Raw genomic sequence first — 15890 nt, forward strand, 5'->3', positions numbered from 1 at the left:
GCTCCCGGTGATCCGCAGAGCCGGCGGGATGTGCGGGCGCACCGCTTGCTCCCTGGCCGCCGACAAACTCCGCCGGGCCTGCGCCTATCGCGACCGCCGGGGCCAGTACCGGCAGCCCGAGTGGGTGGGGCAGGAGCGGTACCAACCCTCCTACAATAAGGGCCCGCAGTCCAGCGGCCCCGTGCTCCTCTCTCGTCGCCATCTCCACCAGGTACCTCCTCCCTCGCTTCGCGGACCGGCCACGCGGGCAGCAGGGCCCCATCCCGGCTCCCATTTGCGGCGGAGGGCGGGTGCTGGCTATCTTGCGGCTCTAATCGTAGCGGAGGGAAGCAGGCCATAGCTCCCCGGGGGGTGAGGGACTTGCTCTGAACGGCCGTGGTTTGTTTCGTTTCGCTTTGCTGTACGTGACAGTATTGAATTTTCTAGTTGCTGAAATGTCGCTTCTTGTTAATATTTACATGTTCAGAAGGAGGAGGGGAATCGGTACCGTGCTTCCACCACAGTGTTTATTTTTTCCGCAAAAATGTGTGTAAGTGCTTAAATCGCTTAACCTTGGTGAAGTTTTTTTCACAAATGCCTGTAATTGCTCTGCTGGCTTTAATTTGCTTTCCTGTGGCACTTTTTTTTTTTTTTTTTAACTATTTCATAACTGCGGTGTGTGCCCAGGTCACATTGGTAGTAGGAGACAGTAGAGAGAGAGAAAAAAAAAATCTCAGCCCCGGAGTGAGGCAGTAGCTGTTCACCTGTGGTGACTGTTGTCCCGCATAATTTAAGCTTCACGAGACCTCCCCCAGACAACCTGGGCAGGCTCTATGGCTGTTGATGCTGCTCCTTTGGTTTCACACAGAAAGGGTGCCCGGCCAGCTGCTGCTCTTGGGTGTTCAGCAAGGTGAAACAGGGTGTGCTCAATCGGAAACACCCCGGTTTGGACCGGTTCTGCTCTCCCTTCCCAGCTGGTGGGGCAGCTGCACTTTGCAGCCGTTACTGGCACAGGTGATCAGGTGGGACCCTCAGTGAGACCACTCATGAATGCCGTGGACAATGCCATGAGGCATCCCTCATGCCCTCCTTTCCTGCTTTAGGGGTCCCACATCCCCCTGAGAGTAGGCAATGGACTTGATGGAATATGGGGCAGGGAGTATGGTACAGGTCACAGGCAGACACTTGCTTAGTTGTCCATCACTGTTCAAGTTGTTGGGATGTTGGTGCAGTGTAGGATGTCCCTTTTTGTTGCTCCTGCAGTGAAAGGCTCTGAAAGACTTTTGTCTGAAAGACAAAACTGCACACATACCTGCATACGGAGGTAAGTGTATATGTATATATATATATACGCATAGCAGGTGTATATGTTTGTCTGTCTACTGCAGTCCTTTGGGAGCAAACAGCCCAGCAGGCACTGCCAGGGCTAGTAGCTGTGGGCAGAAAGTGAGAGAAAGCTGAGAGAGAATCGAAAGCCACAAACTGTTTCCGTTGTCCAAAGGCAGGTAATATGCAAAGCACAAGCAGTGAAAGTGCACCAGCTCAGCAGAAATCACATTATTAAAATGAAAGTGAAGCTTTTGCCCCTTTGGGATGTTTGTGTCACCAGGGGAGATTTTGAGGACTTTGACACCAACCTGACACAGCTGTTTACTCAAGAGCTCACGAGTTCATGTCTCCAGTCATTTCCACTAAAAAGAAGCTGTGTTAGTTCTTCCAGACAGTTGGGTGAGCCTCACAGGGACAGTTCTTTATTCCTGCAAAATATTCATGTGCTTTCTGCTGAAGATTAATTCTTACATGAAGGCTGTTAAGAATATGCAAAGGGTTATAAGTGAGCTCCAGATTGTCTCTTGGCAGAGATGCTGGCCAGATCCCCTCTTTTAGGGGGCAAAGCCACTTCCACAGGACTTCCCAAAACACCTCTCTCAAACTGTGGGGATGCTTGTGGTCTCTGTGACGTTGCTCTGATTTGAGGTGTTTCTCTGTTCATTTGAAAGGATGCTGACTCCTCTGAGCGGGTCCTCATGGACATGCGCTGGGGCCTGGTGCCCTCCTGGTTCAAACAGGACAGCCTCTCAAAACTGCAGTTCAATACCTCCAATTGCCGCAGTGATACCATGCTGAGCAAGTCCTCCTATAAGGTGAGCTGCTGTCAGCTTTGTGTCTTGCTTGAAGAAATCTTGTAATCAGCAAAACCAGGGCTGAAACGTTTGCTGGGCAAGTACTGGTCGCCACTTGCCATTGCAGAGGGGAGCAAGTCCCTGTACTGCGAAGCTGGGGGTTTCACTAAAGTGGAAGAACTGAAAAGGTGGTTACTGGTAAAGCTCAACATAGCACTAGGCTTTGTGAATCCCAAGGGCAATTTAGGAAAGTCCTGGGAAGGAGTGAGAGAGCTGGGTGATTGCAGGAGCCCTTCTGCCTGAGGCTGCTGTTCACTGTTCATTTGTGCTGTCTCTCCCAGGGTGCTCTCCTGAATGGCAAGCGCTGTGTGGTCCTGGCAGATGGCTTCTATGAGTGGCAGCAGCAGAGTGAGGGGAAGCAACCATATTTCATTTACTTTCCCCAGACTAAGGATGCCATGGTATGGAGTTCCTTGCTGTGTCTGAACATTTGCAGCCAGCTCTGGGCCCCTGCTCCCACCAGCTGCCTGGGGAAAACCCCACTTCCCTCCTACTCTGCCCGTCTCTGGGAGACTGTTTCCCAGTAGGGCTGTATTCTGTGCTGGGCTTGGCACTCTCATCCTTCTGTGGCTGGCAGTCCCCATCACAGGCTGTAAAAGGTGACACAGCATCCCTGCCGTCATGGTCACTGCTCCCCACGTGCCAGATATTTGCATGGGTGGGCAATGTGGCTCACAGGGGACTGGGCTGGGAGTTTCACTACCTCTTTCATTTGGCTGAACCCATGGCTAGAATGTTCAGAAGGGGAGGAGAATACTGGCTTGCCTGTGGGAAGATGAAGGTCCTGATAACCTCTTCAGGAGTTCCCTCAGATCAGAGAAAGACTCCTGGAGGGCCTCAGATTAGTTCTGTTCATGACTCAGATCTCTGACCTGCCTCAGCACTGCCAAACCTGTGCTGCTTTGGCTGTCCATGGGCCAGCACTCACCATGACAATGGGGTCTCTCTCCTGCAGGACAAGGAGACGGAGGGAGATGAAGAATGGAAAGGATGGAGATTGCTCACTATGGCTGGGATTTTCGACTGCTGGAAGCCACCAGGGGAAGGAGAGATGCTGTACACTTACACCATCATCACTGTGGATGCCTCTAAGGATGTGAGCTTCATCCATCACAGGCAAGTGAGACCAGGCAAGGGGGTTGCAGGGTGGAGGGGGATGAAGTCGGAGAACTGCACCTTTAGACACCAGTCTAGCAGCATGCAGAGACAGAGTGCAGCCTCCTCCTGCTCTTGGAGAGAAGTACTACAACATTACTGACTCATGTCACCAGCTCATGCCCTTTCCATAAATCACCATCTTTGTGCTCTGTGGATGGCAGTTGGAACTGGCTCACTTTCTGGAATTGGTTTCCCTGCCTGACCAGAGCCTGGCAGTCAACCTGTCTGCCTCTTCCAGCAAATCAGCTACCTGCATGAAGTGAATGTGCACGCTGCCTTGCAGAAGAGCACCCTGCTGCTTCAGTTTTCTGTTTCCCCAAACATACCAGCTCCTTGCTAGCTTACAAGTCTGTTTTTGCCACCACACTGACATATCACTGCTGAGCTTTGGGTCTGTCTTATCCCTTAGGATGCCAGCCATCCTGGATGGGGATGAAGCCATCAGGAAATGGCTGGACTTTGCTGAAGTGCCAACCCAAGAAGCTGTTAAACTTATCCAGCCCACGGAAAACATTGTTTTCCACCCAGTGTCCACCTTTGTCAACAACATCCGCAACAACACACCTGAGTGTGTTGCACCCATTGAGCTGGAAGCCAAGAAGGTGGGTGCTGGTGGGGGCTCAGCTGGGTCTCTGAGCTGGGTCAGAGCTGCCAGGCTGCAGGGAGTGGCAGTAAACAATGTCTGCAGAGCATGCCTGTGCTTGATGCTGGAGTGCTGAGCCCTGGACAGATTCCCTTCCCTCTGCTTCCAGAAATAAAACTGTCAGCCCATGCTAGGATTTTGTTGCCAAATGAGGCAAATTCCATGTGAAATGGGTCTTGAAACAAGCCTGTTTGTAGCAGTCTGGGGAGCTTCCTACAGATGTGCCTGATTGCAGGCATTGTCATTGCTCCAGCCTCCGCATCCTGCTCTGGATCAGCTCTTGCAGCTGGGTGGCTGCCCTGGTTTCTCTGTGCTTCTGACTTCTCTCATACTGTCTTTTATCTATCCAGGAGGTCAGAGCCACCCCAGGCAACAAAGTGATGCTGGGCTGGTTAAAAAGCTTCCAAGAGGGCTCTCCACAGAAGAAAGAAAACTATTTGCCCAAGCGGACAAGTCAGGTCATCCATACCTGTTTGCCCAAGAAAACCAGCGCAGATGTCCTGCAGCAATGGCTGGGGAAGCAGGGACAGCCAGCTGCAAAGAAGCACAAGGCTTAGGCACCAGCTGAGATGGTTTGCCATTCCTTTTACCCCTAATTTTCCTAAGCAGAGTGAGAAATGGTATTTTTGGAAGGCTTTGCAGAATGGCGTTGAAATTGTCCGAGCCTCTCAGGTGTTGATCTGCTGCTCTAGGTTGTTGTCTCTTATTTGTGTTTTGTTAAAGGTTGATGTCTGTAAAGATTTTGGCTTTGTCTTGTGCTGGCAGGAGTGAATATAACCTTTTGGCCTCCCTCCCTGACAGTCATGCCAAGTGAAGATAAAGCCCTGAGAAGCATCTCAGCCTTTAGGGAGGAATAGCTTCTACCTCCTGACAATGTTCATAGTTCATGTCTCTTTCTGTTTGGTTTTCTCATCCCTTTTTTTGGTGTTAAACTGGTATCTCTTTTCCACTTAATTCCACACTAATTCTGTACAACTTCTTTTCCAATACTCTTGCCCTCAAAAGATGGCTGCAGTACTGAGGAACAAACAGTAAATATTGTGAGGAGACCCCAGGCTGGGAAGATCTGCCAGATCCACCCTGTTCTACACCAGCATTGCTATGTGCATTCATGGCTCCTAAATGGAGATGTTCAAGTGGTGCCTGGGAGGAACTAGACTTTGCTTAGTTTTCCCTGCTGGCATCAGGGTGGAACAGTGTGTCTGTCATGTTGTTTGTACAATCATTTTGTTAATGGGATTTGAAGACTTAGAGAGGATTTCCTTGATCTGGGGAGGGATGTACTGTGCCTTATTTGAAAAGGCCAGTCATTAAAGCCCAGATAACCTAAGTGCCGTTATAGAACAGCATAGGGCCGTTGTTTTTGAGGCCAGGGATTTTGTAAACAGAGCCAGATGTTACAGACCAAAAGCCTTACATGGTGAAATCCTTGCTAGAAATCAGTACTTTGTGTTGAAAACAATAAAATGGGCTTCACTGGCTGGCTGCACCGTGCCTTTGTCCATGTGCGTCTCTGTGTCCTTCTTGCCCACTGCAACCCCAGTGCTCCTGTTTTGCAGGCAGAGCTTGTGCCTCCTCTCCATCTGCTGAGGAGCAAACCACCTCTCCACCTCTCAGGGTCTGAGCTCTGCAAGGGCATGTTGGTGGAGCATTTCCATTTGCCAGTGGTAAATATTCCCTGGGGATTGATTCTGAGGCTTCTCTAGAGTCATCTGTCCCTGGGGAGCTGCAAGGGTGGGTGTAGCTGAGGCTTGTGCCTGGGGAGGGATAGCAGAGCCAGGACAGGAGCCACAAGATAGAGACCTGGAGATACCCAAGTGCTGTTGGAATGAAATCTGCCTCTGAATCAATCCCTCACATGCTACAGAGGCAGCTGATTGAGTGCAGGTTTCATGACTTACAGGAAGCCTGGAGTAGGATTAGGAAAGGCTGTTGCTAGCTGGCTCCTCATTGCTGTCACTATGACTTGAGGCAAGAGAATCACTGTATTAGCAGCGCCTGGCAGAACAGATTTTTGGCTGCTGGCACTATCACCTTGATGCCTGTCCTTGCAGGAACCACAACAGGAGGTTTCTCTCCCTGCCTGCCCATCACTGTTCCAGGATGAGCTGCTCAGCTGCCCCAGCCTAGTCAGTACTAACTGCAGATGAAGTTTTTCTAAAGGTCACCAGCTCATCTCGAATTCATTTCAGGTCTCCAGTTGCTGTGGAGGGAGTGAAGGTGCTGAGCACAGGTGGGGAGATGCTCAACTTTCCCAACTCTGGTGAACATAATCCTTCCCCTGGAGACACAGGGGCGATGCAAAGGCACAGGGTACAGGTTATGTCCCTCCAGACTGAGCAGCAGCCGCAGCATCACCAAAAAAACCCAAAAAATAAACCAACCAAAAAACTCCATGCTGAGTGTTTAATGAGGTGTTATTGCTGAGTCTAGCTGCTCACTCAAGGCTATTTGAGGCAGTTCCTCTAACCTTGTGTGGAGATGACCACAGTCAACCTGGCCTATCCACAGAAACTGATTTGGGAGAAACTTTACCCTTTGAGGAGACAAGGGAGGGTAGTATTCGCTGCAGGTTCTCCTCCCTATGGAGGGTTCTTTTCCCGGTAGCATTGCCCTCGCCCGCAAACTTTGGCATCCTTCCGGGAGCGACATCCCGCTGGCCGAGGAAGGGACCATGGGTTTGGGGAAAGCAAACGAGTACAACTCTGTCACGGGCGCTCGGGCCAACCCGCCAAGGCAGCTACCGGGATGCAGGGAGAGCTGGCGGGATCTGGGACTGGCCGGAGCTCAGGCACAGCCGCGTTGCTGCCCCCCACCGGGCGCCAGCCTGTGGCAGAGCTGGGGCGCTGGGAGCCCTATGCAAATCAGGGATTGGCATGATGACCAATCAGCGTCGTGGCGGCAGCGGCGGTAGCCAATAGAACGAGGCTTGCGGAGGGCGGGCAGCGATATCCGCGGCGCGGCGGTAGCAGCACGGGCAGTGCGGCGGCGGCGGGCGGCGCGCAGGGCAGAGCAGCGGTAGCTCTTGCGGGTAAGGGCGGCGCGGCGCGGGCGGGGATAGCGCGGCCCCTGCGCGGTGTAACGGCGTTTATCTCCCCGCAGGCACCGGGACCCTCTGTGCGCGGTGCTTCTTGAGAGGCGGGGGCGAGGGGCCGCTGCCTGCCGGCCATGTCGGGCCGGGGGAAGTCCGGCGGAAAGGCGCGGGCCAAGGCCAAGTCGCGCTCCTCGCGGGCCGGGCTGCAGTTCCCCGTGGGGCGGGTGCATCGGCTGCTGCGGAAGGGTAACTACGCGGAGCGGGTGGGCGCCGGGGCGCCGGTGTACCTGGCGGCCGTGCTGGAGTACCTGTCGGCTGAGATCCTGGAGCTGGCGGGCAACGCGGCTCGCGACAACAAGAAGACGCGCATCATCCCGCGGCACCTGCAGCTCGCCATCCGCAACGACGAGGAGCTCAACAAGCTGCTGGGCGGCGTGACCATCGCCCAGGGCGGTGTCCTGCCCAACATCCAGGCCGTGCTACTGCCCAAGAAGACGCAGAGCTCAAAGAAGTGAGCGCCGCCCCCATCCCCCAGCCCCTAGCTCCCTTTTCACCACTGCTTCACCTCTCCCCCAGTGGGGCTGGGGTTCCCCGTCCTGCCCCTCAGCCCGGGCTGGGTGGTGAGCCCTGGCAGCACCCCACCAGCCCCTCACTAGCTCCCCTGGCCTGGGCTGTGGCAGGGTGCTGCGTGAGCATGATTGAGGTCAAGCCCTGCTTGTGCCCCCACTCTGCCTGTCTGTCCTCTGGAAGAAGTGGTTTTGGAGGAGGCAGCTGGATCACAGCTGTTGGCAGTGGTGACATCTGGAGCCGTGTGGTTAGGTCATGGTGCAGAGCTGCTGGTAGCTGCTGAGGATTGTTATAGCTGGCAAAGGGATGGACACAGGCACCCCTGGCTGCCTCTCCCCTCTGCCAGCCCTGGGACTATGCAGGGCCCCCCCCAGCTGGCCCTGCTTGCCGTGGTGTGTACTTGCTGCGGTCGTTCCCCTGCCTCCATCCTCAGCAATGCCATCCTGGCCGCACTGCAGCTGTGAGGGCAAGGGGCTGGAAAATGTGAAGAGGAGAAAAAGTTTCTCCATTGGCAAGAAGTGGTTGTTAATCTTAGTTTTGTTCATGGTAAAACTAGTGCATTGCCTACTGTAAAGAAGCTTTGCTCCTATTTATTTTAAGGTCTCTAATTTTGGGTATATCCCTGTAAAGTCATCTTGTAGCTCCCTGGCTTGGTGGTTGCTGGGGTACTCATGTTCCCACATGCTGTGGGTCCTGGTAGTGGGGTGAGGTGGAGGCTGCAGTGACAAATCCCTTCGGAGAACGTCGCAAGGTCAGGTGCCCCCCGGGAGCAGGAGCTGCCATCTTCTGCCATGGCTCCTCTCCTCTCCCAGCTGCAGAAGCCCTTCATCTCACTGAGAGCTACCCTGTACCCTGGAAATGACATACTCTGTCTCATTTTTGTTTGTTTGTTCAGCACTATTTCTGGCTTTGAGAAATAAAGTGATGATGATATGTGTTAACTGTAACCCTTTTATGGATGAATATTTCTTTTGAAAACCACTAGGGTTTGTATTAAAGCCCACTCCTGGCTAGTGCCATACTTACTTCCTGGCTATGTGGCTAATTTCGAGCATGGGGGCAGGATAGCTGTCCCGTGACCCCTGGAATAGGTGATGCAAAGACAACTTTCCTGCTGGCCAGTGCAGCCGCTTCTGTGAGGCCGATAGTTGTGTGCATGCAGCAAGTGTCGAGGCAATTGGACCTAGACCTTCATCACACATTTTTAAATAGAAAAGAGTATCTTCTATTTATGTGCTGTAAGTAGCATGTGTTCAACCTATTGAATCGGCTATTAATCTTGTGGATGAAGTAACTTAATGTTATCTAGAGCAGATGAACCTGGATGCTTGTCAGCTGGCTTTGTGCAGGGGTTTTTCATTCTGGTATTTGGGAGCCATGTGTTCATTGGTGTTGTGCTGATGGGGGTGTGGAGGTGTCCTATGGTTCCACTTGGGGTATCCTGACCTTGGTGGGTGGGGATAGCAGGGCACAGCCCCACTGCAGTAGCATAGACTCCCTGGGACCTCTCTGCAAAGGGGCTGTTACCATCAGCAAGGTGAGGATGAACAGTTTCCTTTTTGATGGTGGTCAGTGTGTATCTTAGTGTCTTGTTCTCTCCCTCTTGTTTTCTCCAGGACCAGCATTCTGTAAACCTGAGAGTGCTTTGTATTTCTTAGAAAAATGCAGAACTTGTGATTTTGAAAAGAATGGTGCAAACCTGGTATCTAATTAAATTGGCTCCCTGTTGAATGCTCTTAAATGTGCTGTGTCTTGTCACCTCACCAAACTCACAGAATCTGGCAGGCTCTCTGGTGTCTGGACTCTGTGTTCTCCAAGGGGAAGGACTAGTAAAACACCAGACAGGACCAGACCACTGCTAGATTGTGTGTTTGCCCTTCATTCTGACAGAGAGTCTTTCCTACCCTGGGAGCAGATAATACTGTTGTCTGGCTCTTTTTCCTGCTATGGGAACACCACACGGCCTGCTTGCTCTGTCATGACTGCCAGGAAGCTTCAGCCTGCTCCTGGCTGGTTGCAGTGGAGGAGGAGTGAGGCTGGACCCAGGACCTTCTCCCAGTGCTGAAGGTGTCCCATGGGCTGCTCCAGGAGCTTTTGGGTGACCTTGCAGGCAAGTAGGCAGAGATGAGAAAAGCTGATCCTGAAGGGAAGGAAAGAACTTGAAGATGCAAGGCTGTTTGTTATTCTCATACCTTCTCCTTTGTGGGACATGCCCAGATGGCTGTCCTGGAGGCTACTCTACAAACCAATATTGCACCCTGTTTGGGTTTTAGGGAAGAAGGATTATGGGAAGTGTGGATGACTCCCAGTGGTGTCAGGGTTAGGTGCTGTGTAGGGCTAAAGGATGTGTGGGTCTTGGCTGGGGGTGCTGGGTTGGTCCCTGTAGGGCAGTGTCACCTGCTGCCCTGCCAGCTGCGCTGCCAGCCCAGGGCAGCAACTAGTATGGGGGGGCTGCTGCCCAGGAGCCTGCAGCCATCCTGGATGTTGTGTGGCTCTGCTGAGGCTGGTGGAGTGGCAAGTGGTGTGTGCTATGACTGGGTTCTGAACTTCCTCTGCTGCATGTGACAGACCAGCTGGGAAAGCTGGGATGTTGCAAATGAGACCGAAGGAAATCCTGTCCATCACAGCAATCATTGCTGAAGTGCTTGGCCTTTACCACTTCTTAAACTTTACAGCTGAACATTGTTGTAACCAGGAGACTTGAAGTCTTGGTCCTTATTATAAAGCTAGAATAAATGTGGTCACTGTCAAGTCTGCAGCTTCAGGGATATTTCTTGTGCTTTCTGGAGGGGTGTTACTGGTGCTGGTTCTTCTGAATGCTTCATAGCACCAGAGCAGCTGAGCTCATAAAATGTGAAGGACTTGGCTGAGTAGAGCCATTCCCAGAGGTCAAGTGAGCCTGGAAAGGTATCTCTTGGTCTATGCTTCCCTTAAGGAGGGGGCTGGGAGGCTGGAGGATTCTTCCCTTGCCCCTTGGGTACCTGAAGATGAGATGAGCACAGACCAGGAGCTGAAAGCTGCCTGCTGTGGGACACTGCTGTGCATCTCACCACGTGCAGCAGAGCCTCTGCCAGCTGTGTCCCTCAGCTCTGGAAGTTTGATGAGATGAGTCACTGGCTCTTGAAAGTCCCCAGGGCTTGGGTTTCTCTCCAGAGCCTGGTCCTTATGGTTGGCAGCACCCAAGGGAGCTCACTCAAGGATGTCCCCCAGTATCATGGCTCCTGGCAGACTCAGCCTGTGAGGTAAGACAGCTCCAGCTGAATTGGCACGTTGTATCACCCTGCTGCCTTCCCTGTGCTGGGCAGCTGGAGGGTCACTGTCTTCCCTCTGCTTTTATCTGCCCACAGGAATGTGCCTGCTGGTCTGCCTGGAGACGTGGTTACAGTTTGCCATGCAAGTGCCGAGGAGAGCACTGAGATGGAGTTGGTTTAACCTTCCCTCCTGGGGAGCAGGGTGACCCCTCTGCCCCTGTGTCCCAGCCCTTGGTGAGGACATTACCTCTGATCCTGCCAAACCTGCATTGTCAGCAGGACACAACTAAGGACACAACTGCAAGTCAGTGCCATAATGCAGCAGTTCTCTCCCAGGCTTGATGTGGGGCAACAGGATCATGACTGCTTCTACATACAGACCTGGAGGGAGGTGGGCCTCCTGTAGCAGACTCTAGCTGCATAGTCTATAGCTATAGCTGGTCAGCCAGGAGCATGGCTGGCTTCTCTTGCTGGATGTAGAAAAGATCGTTTCTTCAGGGAGTAAAACTTGCTTCTCTTCTCCCTGCTTGTTCTCCAGAGGACAAAGGGATAAAGCAGCTGCCCCAGGTCTCACTGGGGCCCTGGAGGAAGGGGCTGTTCCTTTCCCAGGAGTGCTGAAAGGCCCTGCCATCACCTGGTGTGACAGTCCCTAGGCCGCACTGGCTGCTGTCCCTGTCACCGCCTCCTGGGGGATGTTGGGTATGGGCCTGATCCGTGCTGTGTTCCCTAGGCACAGGGATCATGTTGATGCTCCAGCACAGCAGCTCACCAGGGTTGGAGCAGCTCTCGGGCAATCCAGTCCTGAAACTCTCCCTGGCTGGTGGACACAGTGGGGCAGGGCCCTAGTGTGGGGCTGACAGTTGGGATGATGGCAGCGTTGCCAGTGGCTTACCGACAGCTGACCTGGGAGGTACCACGTACCTCCACCTCCTCCTGCCCTCCGTGCCCTGCTTCCCGTCCCTGCTGCAGGGAGATGGGCTGCCAGTTCTTGTCCCCTCTCTCTCCTGCATCCCCGGTGCGCGCTGCAGGTCCCCGGGGCATGGAGGGCGATGAGCCAGAGCTCATCCCTCGCCCCGTGCTCTCTCCCGCAGCTGGCTGAACAAGATGGCCCAGATCCTTGCCGGGATTTACGCAACCTCGCCGCGTGCGCTATAAATAGCGCCGGGGGCTCCGCCTCTCCCCTCGCTGCTGCTCCTGCCTGGGGGGGATGGGGGACGATCCCGGCCAGAGAGGCGGCTAATGGTGTGCCGTGGCAGCTGCCCCTTTCCGACCCAGATGCTGTAGGGAATCGTTGCCGACTGCGGCGGGAGTCTATGCCGCGGGTGTCCGCCGGGGGTACCCCCGCCCCACTGCTCAAGGGAGCTCAGCCGAACGCAGATGCGCAAGGATCGCGCTCCTCCCCTGCCTCCATGACGAGGGACACTTCTTCCTCTGCTCCTGTTCTCCACTCGGAGGAGGATGCGGACTCTAGGCATCACCACCCGGACGGATCCCGAACAGCAGGGAAGCCCCCCTAGGACCAGCCCCCTTCCTGCCCGGTCCCCGCCGCCTACAGGGAGCATACAGGAGAGGCGTTTTGTACCAATTTATTTGAAACTACGATAAATGAAAAGGGAAAAAAAATGAAACAAAAAAAGATCCCACTAACCCAAACCCTCCCCAACCCACCCACCCCTAGACCCAAAAAAAACCCATTAAAGGCCATTACAGGTGCGATTGGCGGCCGCCAAGGGGTAGCCACTCCCGCGCGCCGAGCTGTTGCTATGGCGGGAGGAGGGGCGCCGCCTGCCAGGGGGCGCCTTGGGCATTCGGTGCGGCTGCGAGCAGGCAGGGCGCGCGGCGGGAGGGGCGGAGCGGGGCGGGGCGCGCGCGGGTGGCGGGAGCGGGACCGGCCCACGTGGCGCGGGGGGAGGCCGTGCAAAATGGCTGCTATGGAAACCGAGCGGGAAATATCCCTGTGAAGAACCAGGGGGACACGGGAGGGGGTAGGGGCCGGGAACGATCTACAGGCGGGGAGGGGCACGGCCAAAAACAAAAGGGCGCGATCGGGGAAAAGCCGCGGAGTAGGGTGGGGGAAAAAGGGGTGAAAAAAATAAGGCGGCAGAGAAAGGGGAGGGGGGCTGGGGCACCCGCAGCCCCGCTCACCGCGCACGGCGGTGGCTGCGGAGGCGAGTCAGCAACACAAAGACAAAGCGGATCCCCTGGGGTCTGTCCTCAGAGCAGTCTGTGCCGCAGGGCTCTCAGTTCGGGGGGCGGCGGGAGGCTCCTTGCGCCTCGATCTCATGCTTTCCGGCTTTTGAGTGCCTTGGGCTTTGCCGACTTCTTCACCTTCTTGCCCCCGGAGGACGCAGCTCCCTTCTTGGTGGCATTCTTGGCTTTGCCCTTGTCCTTCCCCGCCGCGCCGCCGGTTCCCTTCTTGTGCGATTTCTTTTCGGGCTTCTTGGTCTTGGCCGGCGTCTTCTCGGTCCGCCGGGTCGAGGAAACCGTCGCCTTCTTGAGGGACTTGTGGGCGCTGTTGCCCGCGCCCCCCTCACTGCCGCCTTCCAGCTTCTTCCTGTTGAGCTTGAAGGAGCCGTTGGCGCCGGTGCCCTTGACCTGGAGCAGCGTGTCATTCTGTACCAGTGCCTTGATTGAGTACTTCAGGTAAGTCCTGCCGTTCTGCTGGTCGAACCAGGCCATTTTCTTGGCCTCGTTATAGATCTTGGCCAGCGAGGAGCCATTGCGCTCGCCCAGCCTGCGGATCGTCTCCACCACTAGCTGGCTGTATTTGCCCGGCTGATTCTTCTTCTTGTTGTTCTTCCTTTTCTTCGATGGCGACGAGGCACCGCCTCCTGCTTTCGCCTTCTTAGCAGCCGCTTTCTTCTCCGGGGAGAGCGGCGCCTCCTCTGCCTCGGTCAGAGGCAGATCGGTTTCTTCGAGCTCTATCGACATGGTGCGGGGAGTCGCAGGGCGAGCGGCGGCGTGGCGGGGCCCCGCGAACGCGCTGTATCTGCTGCACTCGGTATACGTTGTGCCAGGGCGGGCGCCGCCGCCGCCTTTTATATTGGTACGGGGCGGACTACATTGAGAACAACAACAGCCTGGTCGGGCGCCAGCTTGTGCTTTCCGGGGCTTTTTCGCGGAGCTCCCGCGCCGCCGCCGGGCCCCCACGCCCCCCTTCCTCCTCCCCCCCCCCCCCCACCTCCGCCCAGATTTTGGGGACGCGGCCGGCTCGGCGGCGGTAGCGAGGAGGAGGGTGCCTGGCGCGGCGGGGACTGGGGCCTCAGCTCGGACCCTCCGCCCAAGAGAGGCCGTCGCGGGCAGGGGGAGGCGGCGGGAGCGACGGCGCTGGCCCTGGGTTCCTTGGAGAAAACTAACACAGACGACGCCCTCCCGCGGCCGCCGGCAGCAGTGAGGAGATGCCCCGCCGAGGCCAGGGGTCCCCGCCCCGGCGACTGGGGCCGCCCCCCGACCGGCCCTCACCCTCGTGGTCAATGGGGGGAGGCCTCCGGGGGAAGCCTTGCGTGTCCGATGCGACCCTCTCTCCCGGCGGCCATCGCTCTGCAGCGGAGGATGCGAAAAGTGCGGTGGGGAGGGCCCAGGAAGGCTTCCCGACCGGACTCGGTGCCGTGGTTGTAGGGGGTTTGTGTGAATCGTGGCCGCACCTGCAGCCTCTGCGTGCCGTGGCAGCGGAGCGGGAGACTCGAGCGCCGCTGCATGCGCAGCTCTGTATGGGCTGAGGGAGGGGCAGCGATACTCTGAACCCCCCCAGTTCACCCCATCTCCCCAAACCCCACCGGGGAAATGCGGCTTCGGGGGGCGGGGTCAAGGAAGCGCACGACACCTCCCTGGCCGAGCCCTGGGGCTGGGCGAGGAGGGTCCTGTCTCCCCCTGCTCCTGGGAGTGGGATCCGTGTGGCCCCGCCGCAGGTGAGCCGGGGGTGTTAGTGCTCGGGGGCACCTCCGCAGCCGGCACATGCGTGTGCTGGGACGCGGGGCACAGGCACGGGAGTGCGCCCGGCTGTGCACACACTCGTGCACGTGCACCCACACAGAAATGTACACAGACGTACGTGCACACGCACATACATGCACACATACTCACGGTCATACTTGCACTGTCGCACCCCTCTCCCCCTGCCCAGGCACGCTGAGCCCGCCCAGCTCTGCAGCCTTCCCTTTCTCCTCCCCCTCTCTCCATGTCCCGACAATCTCCGCCATTTCCCTCACCCAGCCCCTGCCGCCGGAGGAGTTGAGCCTCGGCTTCCTGCGGCGTTGCGTGTCGGTGGGGTAGCAGGATCCTACCCAGCCGCCTTTGTGACCCCATCCCGAACCGAAGCGGGGTGCTCTGTCCCGTCCTCTGCTCCCCCACCCCGAGGAGAGAGCCTTTCAGAACAGGCGGGTTCTGTCCTTCCGTGCAGCCGTAGCCAGGCACCCCTGTGATGAGTTCTGCCCGGCCTCTGGGGCTTGCAAGGGGCTCGGAGGGGGCGAAGCCTCAGCAGCGCGAGGGCGCCCCTGGGATCCGCCATCCGGAGCCCCTCGGAGCATCGGAAGCATCGAGCACCCACTCCTGGGACACGGCACCCACCGCCTGCGCAGCTGTTACCGGGCAGGATGTGTATGACGTGTAGGTGTGTAACATGCAAACGCACACCCGTACACCCGTAAACGAACGCTGTAGCCTGATAGAGCTGGCTTACCTTACAGTTAAGCCGGCTATAGAGTGTGGTTGGTATGTATGGTGTGTGTGTCTGTTACAGATGTGTGATATCTGATCGTGGTTATTTAATGTAATAGCTACGTGTAAATTTAAAATAAATGTAAAGTGCATGCATACACGTAAAGACCTAGCTATTTTAAATATTGACATAAACATGAAAATTTAAGAATACATGTGTATAGGTGGGTGGGTGTGTAAGCAGGGCTGGGCTATGAGTGCACTGATCTCACCCCGGCTGCGTGGCTGGGAGCAGCACAGAGATCCAGCACCAATCCCCAGCCAGAGAGAGTGAGGGCTGTCAGTGAGGGCTCTCTCCCTCCCCTCCAAAGACACAGTAAGGAATGGAACACACACGTGGAAATATATGCAGGTATATT

The 15890-nt window shown here is 55.9% G+C and overlaps 3 protein-coding genes across 4 annotated transcripts; 2 read left to right on the forward strand and 1 right to left on the reverse strand.

Annotated features, from left to right (window-relative positions):
- Positions 1 to 18: 18 nt before the first annotated feature.
- On the forward strand, positions 19 to 5444 carry HMCES (5-hydroxymethylcytosine binding, ES cell specific). Of its 2 annotated transcripts, XM_063411420.1 has the most exons (7): positions 19 to 211; positions 467 to 529; positions 1980 to 2123; positions 2444 to 2563; positions 3118 to 3278; positions 3730 to 3922; positions 4314 to 5444. In XM_063411420.1, the coding sequence occupies exons 1-7, from the start codon at positions 29 to 31 to the stop codon at positions 4518 to 4520; spliced, it is 1071 nt and encodes a 356-aa protein (XP_063267490.1). In that variant the 5' UTR covers positions 19 to 28; the 3' UTR covers positions 4521 to 5444. The 2 variants fall into 2 exon arrangements, with proteins under 2 accessions (XP_063267490.1, XP_063267491.1); XM_063411421.1 differs by lacking the exon at positions 467 to 529.
- Positions 5445 to 6876: 1432 nt separating this feature from the next.
- Positions 6877 to 8511, forward strand: LOC134558004 (histone H2A type 2-B). The gene is made up of 2 exons (XM_063411425.1): positions 6877 to 6994; positions 7066 to 8511. The coding sequence occupies exon 2, from the start codon at positions 7132 to 7134 to the stop codon at positions 7510 to 7512; it is 381 nt and encodes a 126-aa protein (XP_063267495.1). The 5' UTR covers positions 6877 to 6994; positions 7066 to 7131; the 3' UTR covers positions 7513 to 8511.
- A 4413-nt stretch (positions 8512 to 12924) lies between these two features.
- LOC134558002 (histone H1.10) lies at positions 12925 to 13974 on the reverse strand. The gene has a single exon (XM_063411422.1). It carries the CDS (start codon positions 13744 to 13746, stop codon positions 13096 to 13098), a length of 651 nt encoding a protein of 216 aa, XP_063267492.1. The 5' UTR covers positions 13747 to 13974; the 3' UTR covers positions 12925 to 13095.
- Positions 13975 to 15890: the final 1916 nt, after the last annotated feature.

Source organism: Prinia subflava, chromosome 14, assembly GCF_021018805.1.
Source record: "Prinia subflava isolate CZ2003 ecotype Zambia chromosome 14, Cam_Psub_1.2, whole genome shotgun sequence".
Taxonomy (NCBI): Eukaryota; Metazoa; Chordata; class Aves; order Passeriformes; family Cisticolidae; genus Prinia; species Prinia subflava.